The sequence below is a fragment of the Oreochromis niloticus genome, linkage group LG2 (assembly GCF_001858045.2).
Source record: "Oreochromis niloticus isolate F11D_XX linkage group LG2, O_niloticus_UMD_NMBU, whole genome shotgun sequence".
Lineage (NCBI taxonomy): Eukaryota > Metazoa > Chordata > Actinopteri > Cichliformes > Cichlidae > Oreochromis > Oreochromis niloticus.
Window position 1 is genome coordinate 26,896,403 of NC_031966.2, and position 26,282 is coordinate 26,922,684.

Here is a 26,282-nt window from a genome sequence, read left to right on the forward strand (position 1 = left end):
CATCAGTAGTTTCATGTCGTCTTTCAGATATAGAACTGAAACCAACAATACAAAACAAGAGTAGCATATTGTAGCATGTTAGTTTGGTATATAGTGACCTTGTTCTATTTGTAAACCTTGCTTTGCAGCCTGGATTTTTTTTAAATTTTAGGTGAGCCGGACCAGTTAAATTCTCCTTTCTGTCCTTGTGCAGAGGTTTAACGGTACATTTCATCCTGGAGCTATATCAATACAAGAAAATTTTAAGTAAGCTTTTGTTAATTAACAAAAAAAGTACCTTTAAAAAAAACACAACAACAACTTTGAACCCATTGTCAAAAATCAACAAAAACTGAAATTTGCATAGTATACAGTGAAAAAACAGGAACTTCATTTAACTGTTTCACTTTTTGTGTATGAATGAAAGAGGTCTCTAATAGTAGTAAAAGCTGTAAAACCTGTGAAAAAAAATTTATGCCTTTCTTGACATTTTCCAAAGCAGTCCAGTGGACTGGCTTGGAGCCATTGTTGTGCTTAATCTGACCCCCGGGCCTTACATTTGACACCCCTGCTCTGGCAGGTCCTGTTAGGCAGAGGGGAAAGAGCAGAGACAAGCCCCTTTCTTAATTTTTCAGATTCTTCTCCTTGCTTCTGAGATTTTGCACAGCAACAGTATAAACTGTATTATAGACTGATAAAATAAAATAAAAAATTCTGGTCTCAGATGTAACACTGGTTAAGATGCTTATAAGTAAACTCAAAACTAAGGTCGCCAGCCTGTTGCAGGGCTAACACAGAAAACGACCTCAACAACCTCTGCAATCTGAGTTTGAGCAACAAAAATGAGAACACAGGTACATATTAGGCCCCGGAAGGTTCTCATCTATATCAGATATTAGGACCTCGTGTTCCCTAGCAACCACTTACTTATGGGGTAAAATGACCTATTTGTAGGAACATTATAAAAGCATCATATCATGCTAACAATTTACACCAAGAAACTTTCATCATGCCTGATTGAAGCTGACATCTATGATAATGCTGCCCATCCTGACATCATCACACTCCCTAGCAACTGTAGTAACCCAACATATGAGTTAAATCTCTGACTAACCAATAGAGCACCATGCATATGTACTCATATAGTAAATGCACACAATTTTCCATTTTATAGTTGAAGGTAATGCCCATCTTGACCCATGATATAATGGAAATCTACCAGTTAACCTAACCCCACAAGCTGTATGTCTGGATTGTGGGAGGAAGACTCACACAGACACAAGGAGAACATGCAAAAACCAGATAGGGCCCAGCCAGATGGTGGATTCAAACCTCTTGCTTTGAGGCAAGAGCAGCACACCGCCATGCTGCTCAAGCTTTAAAAGGCATTTTAAAAAGCTATTCGCAGCCGTTTCATAAATTTCCTATATATTTACTGTTTTAAAAATATGGCAACAGCACAGGCTAACAAACCATCTGCTCCTGCAGCAGGTCCTCATGATCATTGTTGCTGTGCAGGTTTCTTTTATGACTGAATTTTACGGGCAAGGGAGGTGGATCTTTGTTCTTAGTTTAAGTCAATTTAAATGCACTCACTTCATATTCACTACCTGGGTAACCATTAGAAAGCAGCAACAGAAATTCTTGTTCTCTACTTTTTTCTATCGCTGTGCTGCAGCACAGAAGAGGTCTTGCAGAAGATATACCCATGTACCGAGCGCAAGTTATCACTGAATTTTCATTTTTGATCGATAGACAGTGCTTAGCAGATACATAAAAGACAGTTATGTTGAGAGTGAGGTGAACAGAAACATGATGATAAGCATTTCGATAGACAAAAAAAAGAGGTCAGGCGGAAAAGATGAGGTGGCGTTTAACAGATTGTTTTATTTATTTATTTTTCTAAATTTATCTGACTCTGAAAAATAAAAAGCAAATACTGACTTGATGAGCGAATATTTCAACAGTTTACTATTTTAATACAGCTAAAAATGTGATATCTGTACAAAAAACATACATGTAGAGTTCAGGAGCAATGATTTGGACAGTGTTTTCTAGTATCAATGTCCAGGACTTTAAACAGTTGATTAAAAATAAACACGGACCTCACATAAAACACTGATTCCAGAAGATATGCACAGACACCTAGCAGTCTGTGGCAACAAACAGTAATAACGAAACTGCATTTCTCTGAACAGAAATGTGCTAGAGGTCAGACGAAATAGATTATATATACACATCACACTGACTTCACAGCAGAAGGCTGGTGGTGAGCTGCAGCATCAAAAGTGCACTTTTTGTGTTCCTTCTGAGTTTTATTTTCTTCAAAGTTTAAAGTCTGATCATTTTTGAGCAAAAACAAAACAAAACACCGCAGGGTTTAAACCACGGTGGAGGCAAAATGCATGTCAGTTCTTGCAACAACAGCTAGAGCAACCACAAAAGAGATGAAAATAGAGATAAAAAATAAAAAACAAGAACCTCTGAACTTTATTCAAATAATGTGAAATGTGTGTGTGTGTGAAAAAATAATGTGTGAAAAATAATGTGAGGGACTTCACTTAGTGACACAAGGCTAATGAAGTAAGCCTATGACTGTCAAATGATGTCAGCAAACAGAAAAGGTGTATTTACTTTTTAGTCATAGTAGTTTTTATAGACTGCTGACTGATTTTGGCTCAGAACACACAGTTGTGTAAAATGCTCCAACAGTGCCTAATTTTTATTTATTTACTTATTAATTCATTTAAAATGGTTCTGAATCTTGAAACTTTTCATTGATTTTACATTTGAAATGTTGACCACTCTATTGTGAAACATCTTATCCGTAAAGGTACAACACTCTTAAGTAAATGTGGTTTCACTCGAATGAAGACTTGATCTTGAATGTAGATTTTTTTTTTTTTTATGTTTAAAAAGGTCCACATAACTATGTTTAAGCCATTTTGATGAATCCAAATTTTAGGAATATCTCTGGGAAATGTAAAACAAATGGCTTGACTGCTATAACAACCACACTGCGACACATTAAATTGCACATTAAATGAAATGTATTTCAGTTTTTGTCACTTATCCTGTTTTATGGAAACAAAAAATACACATTAACACATTTACTTGTGAACAAACTAATGTCGCGTAAACGAAGCTGTTCAAATTTTATAGAATCTAAATGCATTTCTTCGTGGTGGTGTAGCAGTTGTTTACTCATTTTTACCACACAAAGCATTGCCCTAGTGTCAAAATGACACAAATGCTGAGGATATGATGTAATCAGAAATTTCTGCTCTGGGATTTACATCAGTCTCAGTGAATTTCATCTAGGGTAAACTAAACATAATGTTAATTAAGGTAATTTTCCATTTTAGGACTGAGCAAAGTGTCAGTTTATGACAGTTAGATCACAGTTCAGATGATACCACACAAAATCTCGATTTGTTTGTCGGTAACAATACCTACACAATCAGTAATCCATCCATTTTTTCTTCTTCTCTAGTTCAGGCTCTTGGGGAAACTGAAGTGCATCCCAGCTGTCAAAAGGTAAGAGGTGGGGTACACCGCAGACAGTTCACCAGTGTGTTGCAGAGCTCGCATAGAAAGACAACCTCCACAATCTGAGTTTGCGCAACAAAGATGGGAACACAGATATTAAGACCTGAAGTTTTTTTTTTTTAAATCTATATCAGAGATTAGGTTCTCATGTTCCCTAGCTGTGCACCTAAGACCTTATAAAAGCATCATATCATGTTAGCAATTTTCACCCAGAAACTTTCATTATGCCTGATTGAAGCTGACATCTATGATAATGCTGCTCATCCTTTGACATCATCACATTCCCTAGCAAATGTAGTAACCCAATATATGAGTAAAATCTCTGACTAAACAATAGCATGGACATGTACGCATACACTAAATGAATGGAATTTTATATTTTATAATTGAAGGAAATGTCAAATTTGACCCAGGATGTAGTGGGAATCTACAGTACAAATTATAAAAATATACATATATATATATATGTATATATATATTTCTTTATTTAGCATTTAGAATTTATCCACATTACAAAAATACGGAACAAGAGTTCATTGGATAAGGCAAGAGTCTAATCAGGATTGCATATTTTGAAGGAGAAACAAATACATTCTACATATGGACATGAAAAGGTTACTCTCCAAAGTGTTAAGAGTCCTCAAGGCCAAAATATACTTATCCAATAAGGAAGTATCCAGGAAGTATCCAGAAAACACATTATATGCTGCGATGAATGCACTGCTCAAGTGTCCCCTCTCCCCACTGCCTTTCAGCAGCAGGCAGCAGCAAACAGGTCGTCAGAGGAGGCCGAGATGATGATTAAGTTGATTAAGCTTAAAGTGCCAACGCACTTTAAGCACAAGCACTTTTTCAGTAACTTATCTTTCTTGTAGAACTGTGCTCCAAATAAAGAACTTTGTGTTGACAAGATTGTTCGTTTACAAATGAATATTGTCTGTATGGACAGCAATTTCCCCTCCAAAAAATGTGCACATGTAAAACTGCGGTGTTAAGCGATGGGATGCGGTTGAAAAATTTGTCTAGAGCCCTGGACAAATACAAACACCAAACAGGGCTGATGCCAAGTGGCATGTAAGATAGATCCAGGAGCAGTTTATCTGGACCTGCTTTTATAGCCTGGCCGGCCTATCTCAGTACCCACCATTGACTACTTATTATCCTCCAACACAGTGAGGACATTACTGCACAAAGGGAAATTTATGCACTATTTGCCCAAATATATGTATACAATGTAGCCAGTTCCTTCCATAGATGAAGTGTAAGCTGATACTGGGCAAGCAGATGGTATTATTCAAAGATATAAAGACGTGTGTGTGTGTGTGTGTGTAGTGAATCACTCTACAACAAAATATTTCCTTATACTTTGCACCTGTACTTGTCTCCGTAACATTAAATTCCCGATGTCATTTAATATTAAACTGATGCAGTTGCTGACTGAACCAGTGACGACCGGTTAGCGCATGCGCAAGCAGACCTGACAACAAGCGATTGGTTGTGAGGTTCTGGTAATATGGGCATAGCTTTGGTATTTTAATGCTTCGGATAACGTAGAGTCAAATGAACAAAGGCTTGAAAAGATTTCATTGTTACTATACGTGCACTGTAATTGCATTTCGGCCTTGTCACTATGCCGGTAAGTCCCCACGCATGTTTGCCTTTTTGTTTTGTTTGCAAACTGGGTTCCTCCCTTCCTCTGCTGATGTGATGCTAACCGGTTAGCACAGCTAGCCTAGCCGTTGTTGTTGCTGCAGGATACAAAAACCCCCCGTAGACTCTTCTGACGTTGGGTTTTGCAGGTCACCTCAGATTAGGTGTCCTTAAGTAGTGCTTGCCAGCTAGCATTGTCATTTATATTACCAGTCCTAGCGTATTCCTGCATAGCAAAAAAGCTAGCGGAAATGCAAAGCAGGTAACTCAAGCATAACCTCACCGTTAGCTAGCTTCTACAAATGTTACCCTCAGATTTAGTCCAAACTAATAAGCTAGCTCCACTGAATCGACCTGACAGCTCTGCCCTTATATCTGTGTTCGTGAAATAAACATTATTGCTGCATAGTAGAAATAACTGTCTTTATTGTGGTATTGTGGTACTTCATTTTTCAGAGCCATAAGCTTGAGAAGCAGGAGGTCAGCGATAATGTTAAGGTCGTGGTGAGATGTCGTCCCCTCAACCAGAAAGAGACGACGATGGGCCACAAACAGGCCGTCATAGTGGACGAGATGCGTGGGACCATCACAGTCAACAAGCTGGAGAACCCCCACGAACCTCCGAAGACCTTTACTTTTGACACTGTGTTTGGTCCTGACAGTAAACAGCTGGATGTCTACAATCTCACAGCCCGCCCCATCATTGACTCAGTGTTAGAGGGTTACAATGGTATATTTAATGAGACTATTCTCATTGCTTTTTCAAATTAGGAAACCATTGCTGTTCTCTTTATTTGATTGTAAACTTTGCGTTTTGGCTTCTTTCTTATTTTCCACATGCATTATTTGAAGTAATGATTTTTATTTTCTGCTGTCCATTTCAGGCACAATCTTTGCATATGGACAGACTGGCACAGGAAAAACTTTCACAATGGAGGGTGTGAGAGCGGTGCCAGGGCTCAGAGGGATAATCCCAAATTCCTTTGCTCATATTTTTGGGCACATTGCCAAGGCAGAGGGTGACACAAGGTAAGACCACATAGGGCTGCTCGATTATGGCAAAAATGATAATCACGATTATTTTCACTGAAATTGAGATCTCGATTATTTGACGATATTTATTTAACAATAACAATGTTTTGAATAATGGCTTTAAAGATTGTCAAAAAATAATATAAAATAGTGTGCAAATACTGATTACAGTGCAAATGTTTACATTTTTCATTTATTTTTTATATTGCAAACATCTATGTTTAGTGAACTTCAAAATACTGCACAATATTTGATCCACGTCTGACTCCGTGGACCCCTAATGTTTCCACCAATGTTCCCTCAAATTTTTCATGTGTCTGAGCGAACACACAAACTCCCTGAGCGGTCCCTTGGACCACTGTGAGCGACAGCAGACATGTGCACTGTGGTCACGCCAGCATCTAATCCATCCAAGTTACATGGTTTATTAAAATAATCAAATTACAGCATTTACATTTATGTTAGACTACTTTAAAATAACTGCTTTAGCCCACTTACAATGAAAATTTAAAAAATCCTGTTCATGACCTGTGTAGTGTGTTAACACTATTGGAAGTAAAAATAACTTGAACTCCAGTTTTGAAAACACAACTTTCTTTCTTTTTTTTTCCTTTTTTTCATAAAGCTCTGACTTGAATTATGAGTCTGTGGTCTGGGAGAGAGTCTGTAACTCTCTGTCTGCAAAATAAAGTATATAATGACCAATGTTGGGCAATTAATTATATAGTTACTACTTCAAAAAAGTAACTCAGTTTGGCAAACAACAAAGTTTTTTGCAGCTATTTATTTTTTTTAATGCAGCCAAGGCGTTTTTTTAAATAAACATTTCAAACTATTTACAGAACAATCAGCTGTTCTGCATCAAATCTGATGCCACACAAATTATTTTTGCCACTCCAAAAAATAATTTCTGTCCGCTATGAGATAAAGGAGAACAACAGCCTGATACCTGCAGGCCTGACAACAGATGTATCACTCCTGTAACATTCAGCAGTCGCCTCATTGTTCTGACACACACAACAAAACTATTGACTACACTACACACTAACTACACAAGATTTGCGCTAAACGTCTCAAATCTCTCACATCTCAGAACACCGCCGTCACTCCTAAAACTTCCCCCTGTTTCTTAACAACTAGATGCCACGTTGCCACATCATTTTTTGATTGGTCGACATGGTACTTTTTCCGACCAATAGGAAAGGGTGGGGGTTTTTGGTTTTGTTTTTGCTCACAGGTGGAGAGCGCTTTCGAGCGTTTTCCTTATAAAACGCCGTTTTTACCGTTTCTTCCTGCAGTAAATATAAACAACGATAGTATTCAGGAAGAAAACCAAACATTGCATATATTTTTTATCATAACTCTGGTTTTACGTGGCCCATCAACACAATTTAAAAACTGGTATAAAGTCCACACTTTTTCCGTCAATTGTTCCGTCTGTCCTGCTCACATCTCCAATGGTTGTACACGTTGTCATTAATGTGGCTTCACTGCACATCAGCCACACTGCTTTGCCAGCTAAAACACCGGTGTCGGCACATAAGGACGCTGTCATAGCCTGTCAACGACGTTGATTGGCTGTGTATATACGAATGTGAATCGCATTATTGGCTGGACTATAGGATAAGGTGGCATCGTTCTAATCCCATACAGGAGCAGCCAGTCACTTACTGACTAACACTGCAAAACAGAATTGTTTAAGTTTTAATTTTAATTTCAATTCAGGTTAGATTTTTTTTGTGCGCAACGCAGATTTTCTGTGCGCAGAGACCGTGCCAGCAGTGCGCAATTGCGCACGTGCGCAGCTTAGAGGGGACATTGGTTTCCACACCACTGAAGTCGTTTTACCTCTCTTTTCAACCAACGACATTCTTTCTTCAGCAGCCATTATCCTCTCCTCTCCAAATAACTTCTGCTTAGCTTTCCGAGTTTCCTTTGGGTCCTCTTAATTGCTGTGACGCGTGTTCGAAACGCAGAGAGGTGCGCTCGATTTGCCACACGGAGCAGCGCGAGAGTAAAGCACGAGGGAGGTGCTAATAATCGGCTCAGTCATTTTTAATGATCGTTGAAAACCCAGATCGTAATCGAGATTAAAATTCGATTAATTGAGCAGCCCTAAGACCACAATCAGTTTCACACAATTGATCCAGTCAGTTGCAGACAACTTGGCAAAGAACAAGTTACATCTTTAGGACTTTTGTTAGTAGCAGCACTGTCACAAAAGTGAATAGTTTGTTTCCATTCCTTTAGTCTAATCTACGCAAAAGCCTGACACACTGCCCTTTTATTTGATCCATTTATGGTTAGCTGAAGCCTCATTACAAATTGTGGCTGTCAAGAAGCCACGTCAAAGGTGAAATGAGGTTTTTTGTAACTAGCTTCACATAAACTCAGTGTTTGGTGCAGTGTGATGTTTATGCTCAAGTGTTGATGCATGAGTAATGCATGTGTTTAAAAAAAAAAAAAAAAAGAAGAAGAAGAAGAAAAAAGCCTGTCGAATGACCCAACAAGAAGGTCATTTCAGAAGAACACGTAAATCTGTTAAATTAAAATGCCATCATCTCATAGTTCTTAAAATTGGTTTATTCAAAAGGACAAAAAAACATAAGATGGCCACTGGCATATAGAGGCACCAAGGCCGTCATTTTGACCCTATAGAAATAAATATAAAGTAACAGTCACGGGATGCTGGGTTGTCCAGCAGCACATATTATTTTCATACATTTTGATGCTGAGGCTGGTTGGTATATTGATGAGTCAATATACAGGGGAGTGTAGTTGGATAAAAGATTAATAATTACTGCAGGGCGGAATGGGTTGTTGAGGTGGGTCAGAGCAGTGAATGTGTGACAGAACGTGTAAAGAACCGGGGGGGTTCCAGAGTGAGGACTATTAATCTGAGTGAAAACTGGGGTTTAGCAATTGATATGGACGTGTGAATGACAGATGCACATCTCTGTGCAGTTGTGGATGGTGTGATGAACGTTTACTGTTGTACAGTTATTTTATTTTATTTTTTTTTCATTTTTATAGCCAACTATGAGGTCAGTTTTATGTCTGTCTCATAGGCTCGAAGGCTCCCTTTATTTATTTTTTTAAAACCATCTTTATTTTAGCATTATAGATACAACATATTATCCAAAATTCATTGTCAGCTTTTCCTTAATGATGTTCTTCTACAATAATGAAATTATTCAGATATACTAGCTATTGTCTTGTTTGTTGTCATCATTATTAGTGAATTCTCATATTTATATTATATTTGTTATCTGTAATTATTTTTAAAACTTAAATCCCCAAAATATAGACACTTAAAAACGTAATTACTTAAAATTAGAAAAGCTTTGACCTTGCTGTTGTCATTATAGGATGGGGTCAAAATCACCACGCTAGCAGTTTTGGTTGTACCATGTTTAACAATTTTTCTTTTTATTTAGCATCAGATGAGGTTATACATTTTGAGACCACAAGTTAATCTGAAAACAGTAAAACACCAGAGGTCTGCTAAATTTCTGATATCATTGCTGTTTAAGGGATTTTTCAAAACAGTGACATATTTTAGCGTGCAAAAGGGCAAAAGTGATGTGTACTGTAATGTAGAATGTCTGTGCATTAAAGTGACATCTTGCATTGAGACATGCCCCATGTTAAAAGAAATACAAATATCCAACTAGGTTTGACCTAGGAGGATTTTAACTGGAGTTTCACAGAAAAGTGCTCTAAGTGCACATTCAGACTTCAAGCTGAATTGGAACTTTGCAATACTCAGTGACACAGAACTAATGGACAATATATTGCGTTGTGTGAGACATTGTGTGTTGCTGTTTTGTTTAAATGAGCTTGTGCATATATTAAAAGCAAAAGATATTTGGAAAAAAGCATTTTAAACAAGTATTTTTATTTCTATGAAATGAATGAAATCATTCCCATAGATAGTATTTTGCACCAGGAAGGTGATTCCCAAAGAGCTGTTTGCTAAAAACTTGGAAACTGGTATTCCCATAGATGGAATCTGTTACTATGAATGTATTGCTCATTTAATGTTTTGGTTTTTTTTTAATTCAAATTATTTAAAGGCTCCAAACCTGTAAGGGCTCTAAACAGAGCTCTTAAAGGTTTTGACCTAAACTGTTACAGGTAAAACATTTACATTTTACAATTTGAAATCTTAGTGAGTGTCTGATTTGCACTTACCTTCCACAGATTTTTAGTTCGTGTTTCATACCTGGAGATTTACAACGAAGAGGTGCGGGATTTGTTGGGAAAGGACCAGATGCAGAGGCTAGAGGTAACACTGCATTTACTATTAGTAACTTTTAGCAAAGCTGTTCAGATGAAGTTGGCATGAAGGACACTATAGTCTTATCCGTATATGACTAGAGTATATTATTGCACGGTCTGTACCTTGCAATATAAAGTGCCTTGAGGCGACAGTTGTAATTTTTAAATAGAATTGAATTGAACTGAAACCTTCCAGAAGATGGCTAAATTAATTTGATTGTGTTCAGTGTTTTGCTAGTGTAATTCTGACAGCAGCTTCTCAGCATTGTGGTGTTGATTTCTTTTCTTTTATGACAGGTGAAAGAAAGACCAGATGTTGGCGTGTACATAAAAGACCTGTCTGGTTACGTTGTGAACAATGCTGATGATATGGACAGGATCATGACACTGGGCCACAAAAACCGTAAGCAGAACACAGACAGTACTGAAAGTGAAATAGATGCCCACAAAACTAAATGCTGATCTTCATTCCTCCAAACTGAGATATTTATCTCTTGTGATTAAAAACCACACGTCAGAGTAAAAGGCTCTCACCCTACTTGTAGTAAATGGAAAATGGTGACTACTAAAGAGTAAATGGGAAATATGCAAAAATAACATTTTCAAAGTTTTAATTTCAGGTTCTGTTTTAATGTTACTGAATCTGTCACCGTAATTATATTGTCTGGTCAAACCCTATTGTGGTATTTTTAGGGTCTGTTGGAGCCACAAACATGAATGAACATAGCTCGCGCTCCCATGCTATCTTCACCATCACCATCGAGTGCAGCGAGAAGGGCGTAGACGGCAACCAGCATGTGCGCATGGGAAAACTTCATCTGGTTGACCTTGCGGTATGTACTCTTGTACTACTAAAGTAAAGGAGATGATATTGATATTGGGTGTATGTACTATATTCTTACAGTCCATGATACACCTCACTGCCATTAATTAAATATAGACTTTCACTCCTTACAGGGCTCAGAAAGACAGGGCAAGACTGGAGCCACAGGTCAGCGTTTAAAGGAAGCAACAAAGATAAATCTGTCTCTCTCCACGCTGGGTAATGTCATCTCAGCCCTGGTGGATGGCAAGAGCACTCACGTTCCCTACAGGAACTCAAAACTGACCCGACTACTCCAGGATTCACTTGGTGGAAACTCCAAAACGATGATGGTACTGCTAAATTTGGAAAGCAGTGTGCTGTTGTCTTTGCAAGGATGGAAGGATTTATTATAATTAAAGAAAACTTGAATTCTTGCTGAAACCACAGATGTGTTTTTGAAAAATACTTTGGTTGATCTGTTTTGCTGTAACACCACAAAACAACAACTCCTGACCTAACTAAAAACCCAACTAAACCTTAAATTGAGGGGGATTTTTAAAGTATTTTAAGTGTTGAATTGAAAGTTTTTGCATTCATTCCTTTAAATGCAATGCTTTAATTCCCTCCAGTGTGCAAATATAGGACCTGCAGACTACAACTATGATGAGACCATCAGTACCCTTCGCTATGCCAATAGGGCTAAAAACATCAAAAACAAAGCCAGGATCAATGAGGATCCTAAAGATGCCCTGCTGCGTCAGTTTCAGAAAGAGATCGAGGAGCTCAAGAAAAAGCTGGAAGAAGGTAAAAAGCCAGAGCTCGAAGAAATCATTGCACTTTTTGATTTGCATATAATTTTTAACGCCACGTCTTTGTGAAATGCCACTTCGTGGCGCATCTAGGTGAAGAGATCTCTGGCTCTGATGGCAGTGCATCAGAGGAGATGGATGAAGGTGACGATGAAGGAGGGGAGGCAGGAGATGGTCGAAGGAGAAGAAGAGGTAAAAACAGTTGTGAATTAGGGCTGCCACAAACGATTATTTTGATATTCGACTAGTCACCGATTATTTTTGCGATTAGTCGACTAATCAGATCATGCATCCATTGGATGTAAAACGTACAGCTTATTTCACCAGCATGCATCTGCTCTTAAATAACTATCATTAGCTTACAGCTTTAAGTGTTTAAGGTATGTGCCAACTAAAATTAAAGACAAGATGATAGTTTATTAAATTTTAATGACATTTGTAGTTTGTTTGGTGGAGTTTAAAAAACTCAGCCGTCTGTTCCTTGCTATCTAAAATATAACAGGACACCGGAGTATATTCTCGAGCATCTCACACTTCTGATAATCAGTTGTCTGCTTGACGTTTATTCAGCTGTGTAAAAACTATAACTTTAATCTCAGCCAACCCGATTTACTCAGGAACAAATAAAATACTAAAAAAAGCCAAACAATATCACTTTTAAGTTATCTAAGTGACTAATATATCATGTTTAACCTGAGTAGCGAAAGACGGCGGTGAGTTTGAAAACGATTTGCCGGGAGTCTGGTGTTCTCACTGGCTCTAGTGAGCCGTCAACCCCAGCTAGCTATCGAGCTGGTGGGTAACAGACGTCTCCGGAAACGTCGGAGCACTTTTGAAAATATGTGATGTCTTGATAAACTGAGCAGATATTTGAGGTTTACACAGCTATATTCTCGCCTGAAAATATGTTAAACGTTTATTTTGTGACCCAGAAAGAATAATAAGAGTGATATTAAAACTAACTAGCTGCCGCCATTGTTGAAAACTGAGCAGGGCCGCGCTATGAATTCTGGGACACAGCTTCTTCTTCTTCGGGGTTTAAAGGCAGCTGGCATCCTTGTACATGCAGTGCTGCCATCTTCTGTTTCAGTCCGTCATTACACTCTTAAATCCTACTACTTACTGATGCGTCTTTTGGGATCTTACAAAGCTTCAAACGACGCGTCGACTATTAAATTAATCGTCGACGATTTTAATAGTCGACGTAATCGTGACTAGTCGACTAATCGTGGCAGCCCTATTGTGAATAAGCACACAGATCGTTCAACCTTAAATCTGCTTACAGTGATGATCCGCATAGAAGATGTCTTAGGCCTTATCACTGTCATCATTCTATTATGAGTCAGCACTGAGGTTGCTTTGATGTTGCTTGAATGTTCACAGTCTTCCTTAAACATAAAACCTCTTAGTTTCCCTGGTATTCTCACCTTCTTAAAAAGTAGGTGTTAAATACTCATGAATTCGGTATGTGTTGCAGTGCTGGATATTTTCTTGATGCTTTGTTCTATTTTTTTTTTTTTTCTCCAAATTGATGTGTGTGCATATTTTTCAGTTGGGACTTTTCTACTTGAAATAGTATTAAGCTATTCGAAATTAATAGCAGCCAAACTGTCTGGATGCTGTGTTTGTTTATATGCGTATGTGCACATTACAGAGCTGCAGTTGATATACCCGCAAACTGCAAAACAAATGCTGCTAGACCTTATCTCTCACTCTTTATTTCTCATTGTGGGCTTTGTTGGGTATAGTACTTCCTCTTTTCCTTTACAGACACCAGCAACAACATCAGTTCAAATTTTGACTGCACCTCCGCAGTGCCACTGTCCACTGAGGACAAACCTCAGAATAGTGAGTTAGAGCAGCACTCTGCTCACCAACCCACCTGCCTACAAATTTAAGCCCTTTTCACACATGAGACAGATACATTTGCTGCATTTTTGCAGTTTATGCCGTGCACTTTTACGCTTTATTGGCTGTATTCATGAATACTAGACGCAGTTCTTTGACAAGTCTTGTTCCCATTTTAGTTTCCCCGAACAATGTAACCTTTTTAGACAGATGCTGCTAAGCAGTTTCACTGTAAAGTAAATATGATCTGTAATTATATAGTCTACATTTCAAAGTTTTTCAAAGTTTTTTGCCCTCCGTATTTCCTTATTAGCTTGTTGCAACTCTTCGAATGGCGATTAAGATTAAAATAAAGAATAAACAATAGCTTGTACGCTGTTTATAGTTTTTCTTTTTATGCTCTGTAAACGAGCATGAATGAAAGCTGAATACCAACCTGTCATGTGTAGTAAAGACATTTTTTTTCTTCATGCCGTGGATGTAGGTGGTTTTCTTTAGGGGATTTCCTGAGGCCTCGATGTCCCGTCAATGACTCAAGTAATTTGCTGCATTTCCTCTTTAGTGGTCAGCTTACCTAGTTACCTGTTACTATTTTTCACTGTGGTTAATGCAGTTGTCTGGGTTCTGAAGAGTTTCTCAGTTTCTATCAATTTTCACAATTTTTAGTGGAAATTAATATATATTTTTTAATGTCCTCTTTGTGTGTTAAAAGCCTTGATCAGTTGATGTAATGGAGAAAGCCTTAAACCTATATTTTTTCCTTTGTTATTATATTTACAATTAGCATCAGGATTGCATTGCTGGATTACAAGGAAGCATGCAATCTTTTGGGGGTGTTGATCCTAGTTTGGTAATTCTACATGGTGTTTGTGGATTACAGGACATGTGTGAAAAGGGGCTTTGTACTATCCTTGACACACTGCCACTCCTGTAGGCTCACAACATAATCCCGCTTCCCGACTGCTCCACACACCTTCATTGTCATCTCCCAGGCCTTGTTAGGGTTTCCATAAAACTGATTGTAAGTTTGTCCGTTGAATGAAGGTGCTCGTGCTGCAGATTCCTGAATCCACTCAGTCCATTAATTTGGGGTATCTGCCCAGCTGGACAACTCTTTGTGAAAGGTTGATGTTATCTGAAGAATATTTTCTATTATTCTTCTTTACACATGACCTGAATGATCAGTTTTTGTGCATGACAGTGCAATATCCTCACTTTGTACCTGCTCAAATTGTGATTTCCTTAAGACCTAATTCACCCACATTATGTTTCATTATGTTTTTTTTTCTTTCATGTGTGTCTTATGACTGGCATCACTAAAAGATGCCTCTCATCTCATCAGCATTTTGTCTTCCACCCACTCCTCCATGTCCTGTATTTTTTTTTTTTGTTTCAATTTATAGAGATGTAAGTCTTTCAGAATCACTCTGTAATGTGTTGCTCTTTCTCTTTCTCCTTCTTCTGGTGCAAATGATGCCTGTCTGACTTGCTATACACCTCTTAATTCAAGAAGAAAGAGGTTGGTGTAAGAGTCTACATGGTCAAACTGTCCTTTAGAAACAATGTTTTTTGCTCACTTAAAATGATCAAGATGGCCGACGCGTGCTTTAGTAGCTTTTCACTAACTGATTGGATAACTGCTGATTGTATAAGCACTGCTAGCATTTTTCTGTTTGTCCATTGTCTGACTGCCACCCTTAATACTTACTCTTTTCATAAGCACCATGATATCATCCTCACATTTCTTATAGTTTCCCTTATTTATAGGTTTTGCATATACTAACAGTGATTATTTAATACTGTGCACTAGCAAGCTAGAAACATATGCACCTGGATCCTACTAGCGTTCCCTTGTAAGGACTCATTCAGAAGACCCACAGGTTTGCTCAGAAACTGCACAGATTAAATAATACTAATGCTGATTGTTAAAGAGGAATTAATCTGCCTTTAAATGATTCAATACCTATACAGCGACAAGTGCATGTTAAACAACCACTAAGGCTCTTTGCTGTCCTATGTGCGTCTGTTCAGGAAGGAAGAAGGTTTCCCCAGACAAGATGGTGGAGATGCAGGCAAAGATTGAAGAGGAAAGAAAGGCTTTGGAGGCCAAGCTAGACATGGAGGAGGAGGAGAGGAACAAGGCAAGAGCAGAGCTTGAGAAGAGGGAGAAGGACCTTCTTAAAGCCCAGTGAGTCAATAAAGACAAAACAAATTCTATTTTTGATTAAAAATCATTTGTGGTATTTGCTCATTTTGGTAATTGGTGGGCCTTTCAAAATGTCAGGCAGGAGCATCACCTCCTGCTAGAGAAATTATCGGCTTTAGAAAAGAAGGTGATTGTGGGTGGGGTGGACCTCTTGGCCAAAGCTGAGGAGCAGGAGAAGCTTTTGGAGGAGTCCAACAATGAACTCGAAGAGCGTCGCAAGAGAGCAGAGCAGCTGCGGAAGGAACTGGAGGAAAAAGAGGTAAGGATAAATAACGTCATTGAATCCACGCATTATCTCATCCTTTTCTAAAGTTGGCAGCTGATTGTCACTTAAATTATTGAGTCACGCTGTTGACGGTAATGTCACAATAATGAATCAGCATTAACACTTGGGAAATTCTTCTTTACCTGTTGTACCACATTGTAACCAAAATAAAGCAACAAATACATTTGAAAATTAAACCTGTAACCCATATCTGTCAGTTACCCTGGAGAGAATATCTCATGTATGTTTGTTTGCTTGCTGACCAGTGGTTTAAAAAAACCCCAGCTAAATTAATAGTTTTACAATTTGTTTTTTTGTTTGTTTTTGGGCAACATTTTGTTTCAAAAAACTGCGACGCTTTTGCCACTCATAGTTAACCATTATCCTGTCGTGCTTTACTGAGATGACAGGATATGCTGACAGTTACATTGCTTGTTTTTTAGAGAAATTATTGCATCACTGTGGTTGGAAATATGGTTAGAAGTTAATACTACACACTTTGATGTGCAAATTGATTATGATTGGTGTTCAGATAAAAGTTAGCAAAACTCATGTCCTTTTAGTTTAATGTCTGATTTAAAGATGTTTGAAAGCTTCTTTTTTTTTAATTAAAAGTGATATTTTGATTTTTTGCTGTTTATTTGTGGCTGTTCCTGCTTGCAGCTCGATGGTATAATGTCCTTTACCATACACACAAAATATATATATTTTTGTAAGCCCAAACAAAAGCTTGCAAAAGTACCTCGATTGTGCATAATCACTGAACCTCGTCCCTCTTAAAACAGCAAGAACGTTTGGATATAGAAGAGAAGTATACTAGCCTGCAGGAAGAGGCTCAAGGAAAGACCAAGAAGCTGAAGAAAGTATGGACCATGCTGATGGCTGCCAAATCTGAAGTAAGCTTAACAAAAGGGTTGCACCATAAATGATCATTATTCTTTGAATTGTTCCCTGTCGGGACAGCAGGGCGACCATTATGAGACACTAAAGTATTGCTGTTATTGTGTATGCGTCATGTATATTCAGATTTAATCAAATAGTTCTTTGTGGCTAGATGTATTATCAGTTTAGCAGAAACTGATCTGCTACAATTGTTGTTTTTTTCATTGGTTAGATGGCAGATCTGCAGCAAGAGCATCACCGAGAAATCGAGGGCCTCCTCGAGAATATCCGCCAGCTGAGCCGAGAACTCCGGCTCCAGATGCTCATCATAGACAACTTTATTCCCCAGGAATACCAGGTGTGTGTGTGCGTGCATGCGCATGTGTGGGCTTTTAAGAGAAGTCCAGATAACGCAATCACAGTAGAAGTACTGTAATATTACGCATCTTTTTAGTTACAAGGCTAATCTGATACTTGTATTTACCTGTTATTTAAACATACACACATTAAGCGTACATCATCTAAATCTGACATGAATTGAGTGGGGTTGTTTTTATATTGTTGTTGGCTTTATTCATTATAGTTCTACTTCTTCTGCTTCCTCTACATCATTTGTTATAGAGACACAGTTCAAACACTTTGTGCATGTGTTTTACTCTTTTTGAATTATTTAATAATTTTTAATTAATAATTTGTTTTGAAAATCTGCCCTTACTCAAAGAAATGGTAGGTCTGAATTGGACTAATTAACTGTCAGATGTTAGAATCAAAACAATTGTCTTTAACCTGCGCACAGTTTTCAATCTTTAGGCATGAATTTTTATCTTGGAGGCTGAGTGTCCCCGCCTTTTACTTACAGGAATTAACCAGCATGCTTGAAAATGTCAGTTTTGATAATAATAGCTGCAAATTATTTATTTAAAGTTATCAAGATGCTCCGATTGTGTGAGATTTTCAAAATAAAAGCCATTAAGTCAGAAAAAATGAAGGATATGCTTAGTCAAAGGAGTTTGCAAAGAAAAGCATCTGGACTTCTTTAAGTTGCTTGAAGACGTTTCACCTCTCATCCGAGAAGCTTCCTCTCTGTCCAATGTTCACATATTGGACAGAGAGGACAGATGGTTTGAAAGAGGAGTGAAAGAGGCCATCTATGTCCACTGTGAGCGACCATCTTTGAACAGAGGTGGTGGTTTACGACACCAACTGTCTGCCATCTATAATCCAGTTTTGAGTTCCCTCCCCAGACGCCTTAACGCCCACTCACATCCTGGGCCATCTGACCTCAGGAATTCACATGACAAGGTGGGGCCAGGTTTCACAATGGGCTCACCCGAAACCCTGGCTGATTAGGTCCCACACCCGCTTTCACACCTTGGCGCATGTGATTAGAGGATCACCAGGGGGTCCTTTGTCCCTCCTTGGGGGGATACTCCCACTGGGTTTAAATCTGGGACTCTCGGCCATTTGACCTTAGAACTGAAGAAGCTTCTCGGATGAGAGGTGAAACGTCTTCAAGCAACTTAAAGAAGTCCAGACGCTTTTCTTTACAAACTCCTTTGACTACGATGACCTGGATGACTGAGAACCTTCACAGACACGAAGGATATGCTTAGAAATATCTAATTTTCTAAATAAAAGCCCATTGTTAGTCTAGCATTTATTTATATAAAATGTTAGAATTTCAAGTAAAATCTTTCCATATTTTTTTTTCCCAATGTTTTTAACAATGATAAAAAAAACGTGTCTCACAGTAGCAACAAACCCCTCAGTTTTTTTTTCCAGAAATTCCACATATTTGATCGAAATAATGAAAGTTCTGATTATTACTGAACTTTTGTAAATCTTTAATCCTGATATGGTATTAACAATTAGTAATGGGAAATAGAGCAGGGCGATAGGCCAAAAATATTTATCATGATATATATTTGAAAATTTGCGATAACGATATAACTGACGATATAATTGATGTGAGACAAAATACAACTCCACAACTTTACTAGCGCAAAAAACCCCCCATCCATTTATTTTCACTTAAACAAGCAGCTGTTTTTTTTTTTTATATGCATTAAAGCTATATAAAAATTTAAGAGTGCAAATGCAAATTCCTTGCTGAAAGTTTAACCAAAAGGCATTTCCAGTGGAAATGGGCTGACATATCCTGAGCATAACCATGTATAATATCCGCTGAAGTTAAAAAGAGGTTGCTTTGCAACATTAAACTGCAGTGTGCCAAATAAAAGAGTCAAATACGTATTTTTCAGACCTCAAGGTGCACGGGATTATAAGGCACATTAAGCGAAACAAAGCAGTCAAATAAATCAAACTTTATTCAGCTCATTCTTCTTGCTTCCTCTACTTCTGTACCACGTGATTCATTAATGCTGTAGTCTATCACAGCTGCTCTATTCCCGTGTTGTTGCAGTATATTAATGACTAACCTCATATTGTGGATGGATTATCTCAGTTGTTCTCCTGACTGAAGTTTGGTCCGTTTACAGCATCCTGCCATGCGATTACATTTGTCTCTAACCATCAGGAACCTTCATGTTAACTTTTATCGAGTGGAAAAAAGTTAGCTTTCATCCTGCAGCTTCACTGTTTATGTTATGCTAACATAGCTGTGTCGCTAGCGATCACGTAGCACAACATTATATACCAGCTAGCCCAACTTCAGTAACCCTACAAACGTCACTGCTGTTTAGTTTCCTGTCTTCATGTGTGTTGGAAGTGACAGCAGAGCTGTACGTTTGAATTTTTTCAGAAATCTCTCAGTCAGAACATGCTATATCATGCTTAGGTAACTAGCAAAACTAGTGAGCTAACTTCCGCTAACTTCTAACTCCGTTAAATGTAAGCCTGGATGTTAAACTTCATAGTTACACCTGGTAAAGCAGCAATGCTGATCGTTTTATTAAAGATGAAAGAATTTAGACAGTTTTTAACTCTCAGTGATGCTGCAGTGTTCATTTGACTTTGGGCCCTGAAGGGGACGGAGTTTAGGACCCTGATTACTCCCAGATTTACTAGCAGCTTAATCCGACAAATACGGCAATAACGACGGCCCGCTTGCATGTTCTACAAAAAAATGTGCTTTGTTGTGTATCTGACGGACAAACACCAAACCAGTTCCACATCACTGAAGTGGCACCATTTTTACAAACCAATTCTGGTTCATCCGTTTCACTCAACAATCCGCTTTCTCCCTTCTCATTCTCCGTTGCCGCTGTGCTTTTTGGCCATGTGCGTATGAAAACAAAAGCACTGCGCATGCGCGTTTTACCCATATTCTATCGCGACATTTCATTTTCTTATCGTTGTCTAACATTGTACCAGTATTACCGTGAACGGTATAATATGGCCCAGCCCTAATGGGAAATGGTATTTGTAGGAAGATGCCAGTTGTAATGACATGCCACTGACAGTAATAGTAGCATTTTCCTAAAGATCCGTGGCTTTGTTAATAAGAGCGAGGTTTTGTTACTGCTGGACCTTTATGAATTTTGCCAACCAGCAACAGAGTGACTGCTTGACTAGTGCTGGGCAATATGACGATATATATCGTGTGGACGATAGAAAAGTTTCTATCGTGCCATTTGTGTTCTATCTTTTCTATCGTTTCTAACCCTAATTTTATAAATTATTATATAAAATATATCATTAACCCTTTACAACCGGTCGGAGCAGGCACACTCCGTTTTGCCTAACTATTTTTAAATCCCTGTAGAACTGGAACCACGTAAGGTAGCGCAATAATTTTTTTTGTATATGAAACCGTAGGAGTTGTACTTACATCTTATTCCATTAGCTTGCCCGAGGTCACGGTTTCCTTCCACATATAGCTTTGCAAAAATTGCATAAAAAGCACTTCCAGCAACAAAAATATAATATTCCAGAAACACGCTTTGCCGATCCGATCAGCTGTTCATAACACTTCCTACGTTGGAATATAAGTCAGCGCGAACTATCGCATGTCCGCCATTACCTGTCCGAAACCGGAAGTGACGTCATTTTCGCGGAAAATGTAGTTTTTTACTTTCAAAGCCTATGTTGGTGTTTTTAAAAGTCATGTTTGACTTTATGCTTTTCTGTATCGTTTCAGGGATGCTTAGAAGTCAAATTACACTGTTGGAAATAGTTTATTTTGATGCACATGCTGTTTTTTTGCAAATTTACATTATAATATTTATTTTCATATTTCCTGTAGTATATAAAAATTAGTGTATCTCAAAAATAAAGATACTATGAAGACACTCAAAATAAATTTCTCGTGGTTGGAGACTCTTTTGTGCAACTTTTTTGTATTTACAGTTTTGAGGGATAAGCCTCTTAAATTTCTCTAACTAGAAATATGTGTAAAAAACAAAACAAAAACGATTTTCAATTTTTTTGTAGTTTATTGCACTTTTTTGCAATTTATGTAGTTACTATGGACTTAATGCATACATATTATTAAAATTTGGGCTATAACGGTTGTATTGATGTATAGCAACTTAAAATGCTCCCACAAATGGCACTACAGCATGTAAAATGTAAAGATAAGCTCTGGCGGACTTGGTCTCATGGTAGGTCTTAAAGAGTTAAATAGCCTATGGCAAATATATTAGTGTTGTCTTCTCACTATACATACTCTTAACTTCATGCAAGAGAAAAATAAAGTATAAAAAAATGATATTTTTCACAAAGAAACTCCGTCTTGTGGTTTTACGACATGGTGCTGCTTTATGTGCACCCGGATTTGCGACATGCTTTACGGTAACTCAAAACAAAGACTGCACCCTCTCCACTCGCTGTTTACAGACTGCATACTTTCCAGATGACCACAGGTCAGGTGGTATATCGTGATATATATCGTTATCGTGATATAAAATAATTCATATCGTGATAAATACTTTTTCCATATCGCCCAACACTAGTTGTGACCAAATAATTATTTTTCACATCTACAAACATACATTTTAATTTTGTTTCATATATTCTAGGAAATTAAAAGAAGAGCATCCAAGCAAGATGTCGTAGAGTAGACCGCAAACAGAGTAACGCAGGGTCAGATTTAATCAGCTTTACTTTGGCCAACACACATCCATAGGAGAAGAAGCTATTAAAGTTTATCTACTAATTTAAAACAGGATGTTTGCGTAGTACGATGTTGTTAGAAAGCTATGCTGTTGAAGTGCTGAATGAGATGTTGTGACAGATATACAAGCCAAATTTGTTTTTACCAAAGTACCTAAAAGACATAGATTGTGTGATAGTGCTCTTCACAGTATGTGTGCGCACATCAGCAGGAACACATAAAGCTGTGTTTGTAATTTGACAAACAAATAATTTCTGTAGGTTTGCCTCTGTACACCACAACAGTGAATTTTCAAACAGTCAATATGTGATTGAAGCGCAGACTTTGAGCTTGAATTGGAGGGGTTTATGAAAATGCGGCAGACCAATTAACGTCACAGACCAGGATCGTCAAGTGCTGAAAGGGCACGGCACGCTCTGATGACCCAGTAACTGCAGAGCTCCAAGCCTCCTCTGCCAGTAATAACATCACAGAAATTATAATGTGCCTCTAGCTATATGGCATGGGTTTCCATGGGCGAGCAGCTCTAGTAGGTGTTGTGTGTAGGTGAAGAAGTATTTTGTCCAAGTCGTGTATCTGTGCACAGTAGATATGAAAAGAGATATCAGATTTCAAAAGTGGTTTAAGTACAATTCAAAATCTAGTAGACATACATGCATTTAAACTGGAAAAGCCGCTTCTTTCTTTACTCAAACATTAGTAATGCACTTCCTGTACGATGGCCTTTTTACATGGGAAGCAACATCTACTAGCATTAAACATATTTTCATTGAGAAGCAGACAAACAGGAAGGTTGCATGGCCTTCCAAGTAGCCTACAAAACTGTCAGCTGACCAGTTTTTCTTTGACAAGCAGAAAGAAATGTTACTTTTGCTGTTTTCTCACCATGCAACATATCTCATCTTCAACTTCCAGATAGTACTTCTGATAATCTCTCATGTTTTGCTTGTAGGAGATGATAGAGAACTATGTGCACTGGAATGAGGACATTGGAGAGTGGCAGCTGGTGAGCTCACTTTGCACAGCTAATTCACACACTGGTGTACAGTCTGATCAGCATCTGTTTAAAGAGTTGCACTCCTTCTTTCTGGTGATTTGTATGTGTCTTTTAGAAATGTGTGGCTTACACTGGCAACAACATGAGAAAACAGACCCCTGCTCCAGACAAAAAAGAAAAAGATGTGAGTTGTGGAAAGTTGTTTTTATGTAATCATTGATGTTGTGGATTTTTTTTTTTTCTTTTCTTCTCTTTACATTGTAATTCTGACCTCTTTTCCTTTCTCCTTGTCACTGTAGCCATTTGAGGTGGATCTGTCTCATGTGTATCTAGCCTACACAGAGGAGAGTATGCGGCAGTCACTGATGAAACTAGAGAGGCCCAGGACCTCTAAAAGTAGCAAGAGTGGCCGTACCAAGACTGGGCGAAGGTAGAGAGCTTTCTACACAAATCAGTACCTTGTGTTTTACCTGTGTAATTTACACACATTTTCCTCGACCATCTACATTTGTCATAGCAATATGTAATACACTTCTGTTAACCTCTTAGTTAACAAATATGAATCTTTGCTTTTTGGTACTTACATGTGATTTAACCCAGTTTGGTTTGCATGGGTTGGACTGCATCCTGTCGGCAAGATGAATGACCGAAATGTTAAAAAAGGAAGAAAAAAAACTTCCACAATAATTTTTTTAACAGGCCAGCTAATAGCTACCATTAACCAACAAAACCAAAATTTAAACTTGCACCTCTTTCTAATGTTGGCCTCTTATTCCCTTAGTGGTGAAGTTGGATCAGATTATTGCTCCTGGCTGACTGTTGCAATCGCGTTCCTGCGCGTGCTTATCATGGAGAGAGATGGTTGATTTCTACTTAATTTTTCTGTTACCCCAGCTGCAGTTATCACAGAGGAAGATCTTCCTCACGTAGTTACACTGAGGCAGAGTTAAAGTACTAATCAGGTCAAAATGATTGTTTTTTTTCTTTGAGTTTAAGCTTAGATGCAAAAACAGATGAAGTGTAAATGCAATCTTTAGATGCAGGGTTCAGAATAATTTGTTAAACCGTGAGCTGGTTATCTCCATGTGTACTTGTAGGTTAAAAAAAAAAAGCTAGATCAGTGACATTTCTACTCATATTTTATCTTTTTATTTGTTCTTGAGTTCGACTGCATGAATATGAAGTACATGCAGTCCAAGTGAAGAACAGGGTGATCAATTTAAATATAGCGTTGAGTTCCTGAATATCGTTTTGGAACTCAAACGTTTAGCAACTCTTCATAATTAGTGTATTTATAGCAGCTTGATATGAGCTGTAAGCATGATGGTATTAGTCAATATCACGATATGCTGCTTTTCTGAGAACTGAGCAGGCTGAAAAGCTCCTTGAAATGCTTGATAACGTTTATCACACACCCATCTCCGCACAGGAAAAGATCTGCAAAGCCAGACGCTGTGATCGAATCCCTTCTGCAGTGATGACAGCACAGAGGAGAGCCCAAGTTCACTGCAACACTCATGTTACCTGAAAGACGCTGTTGGTCCAGTTTATGACCAAACACTATCTAAAAGATTATCTGCATACTTTAAATAACTCATACAGTTTTACATGTAAAGGAGTTGCACCTGTGATAGGTCTTTAGACTTCTTGGCCTGGAGGACCTGTTATATGTATTGTGGTATTTTTATGTTGCTTTGGGACATATTTCAGCTGCACCATAACCATAAAAACACACATTTCTCTTTTGAAAATGTCTTAAAAATCCTGACAGAAGCTGACAGAAACAGAGCTGTGAGCTTCTAAACTGATTTCCTGCGATGTGACCAACTGATTTGTGTTAAATGGCCCATGCGGATATTAATGTGTTATGATTAATTTCTGATTGCGTGTGCAATTTCACAGAAATCATTTGGGTAAAAGGTTAAAGTATTTAAATAATTATATACATGAAAATTTTGCTTTATACTCGTTCCTGTAGGTGAGGAGCATGCATGTCAGTCAACTCTTACTGCTATTAGCTAAAATAGGAAAGTCATCTTTTTATTGTCAGATGTCAGGACACTGTGTTATATTATTATAACAAGATACTACATGCATATGGTATGCCTTAGTATAATGCACTAGTAGGATTTTTTGTGAAGATGATTTCATTTCATGGTGTTTTATAGCGGAGGCAAAAGGCTTTTATTTTGTATCATACTGTATTATCATCCTGTCAACTGTTTACAAACTTGCTAAACCACTGTTTGTTTGTTTTTTATTTATTAAATTATTCCACATGTTTTATCTCACATTCTGGTTGCTCTTTGTGTTCCAGAATTAAAATGTTAGAAACTAGAAGAGATTATCATGATTACAACACCACACCAGAAACAGCTCAGCTGGCTTTCAGAATGAGTTTCTAAACTGACCTAATTGATGTCATATTTGTTTTTTCTTGCTCTTTTGCATAAAACGACTTTTTACTGAACAGTTTTACCCACAAATGCTTTCAGGGTGTGATTTACCAAGGATCCCCACCGCCACCTGCTCTTTTGATCTCTCTGTGGGACAAACCAAAACACAGGTGGAAGTGATCTTGATCCCTCTTTTCATGATGGCACCACACATGAAAGATGATCAGACATGTTAAACACGTCTGATCATCTGCATCAGCATTCCCAGCCCAATGGTCCAACGATAACTTCCATTTGTGAGACTTTTTTTGTATTCTTTGTGCAGGCTGTGATCAGCTGATCTGTTCTGTTGTCAGCCTTGAGGTTTACTGCTCTTTGTGGATTTAACCGTCTGAATTCAGGTAGATATGAGCAAGCATTACATGTGCTGTCACAGCTCCTTACCAGCTCACAGACAGTATCAAAGGTACAATTTTATGAGTAAAACTACATGCCCCATTTCAGAAGGC

At 38.0% G+C, this 26,282-nt stretch overlaps 1 protein-coding gene across 4 annotated transcripts; it reads left to right on the forward strand.

The window, feature by feature from the left end:
* The first annotated feature begins 4,980 nt into the window (after window positions 1–4,980).
* Window positions 4,981–25,670, forward strand: kif3a (kinesin family member 3A). 4 transcript variants are annotated; one of them, XM_005467852.3, is made up of 19 exons: window positions 4,981–5,164; window positions 5,635–5,908; window positions 6,063–6,207; window positions 10,414–10,498; window positions 10,789–10,894; window positions 11,185–11,324; window positions 11,449–11,646; window positions 11,926–12,100; window positions 12,199–12,297; window positions 13,876–13,953; window positions 15,464–15,472; window positions 15,985–16,141; window positions 16,238–16,418; window positions 17,210–17,320; window positions 17,539–17,664; window positions 23,333–23,386; window positions 23,493–23,561; window positions 23,677–23,807; window positions 24,807–25,670. In XM_005467852.3, exons 1-19 carry the CDS (start codon window positions 5,159–5,161, stop codon window positions 24,853–24,855), a joined length of 2,193 nt encoding a protein of 730 aa, XP_005467909.1. In that variant the 5' UTR covers window positions 4,981–5,158; the 3' UTR covers window positions 24,856–25,670. The 4 variants fall into 4 exon arrangements, with proteins under 4 accessions (XP_005467909.1, XP_005467910.1, XP_005467911.1 ...); XM_005467853.3 differs by having other exon boundaries at window positions 15,467–15,472; XM_005467854.3 differs by lacking the exon at window positions 13,876–13,953 and having other exon boundaries at window positions 4,982–5,164.
* The last annotated feature ends 612 nt before the right edge of the window (window positions 25,671–26,282 follow it).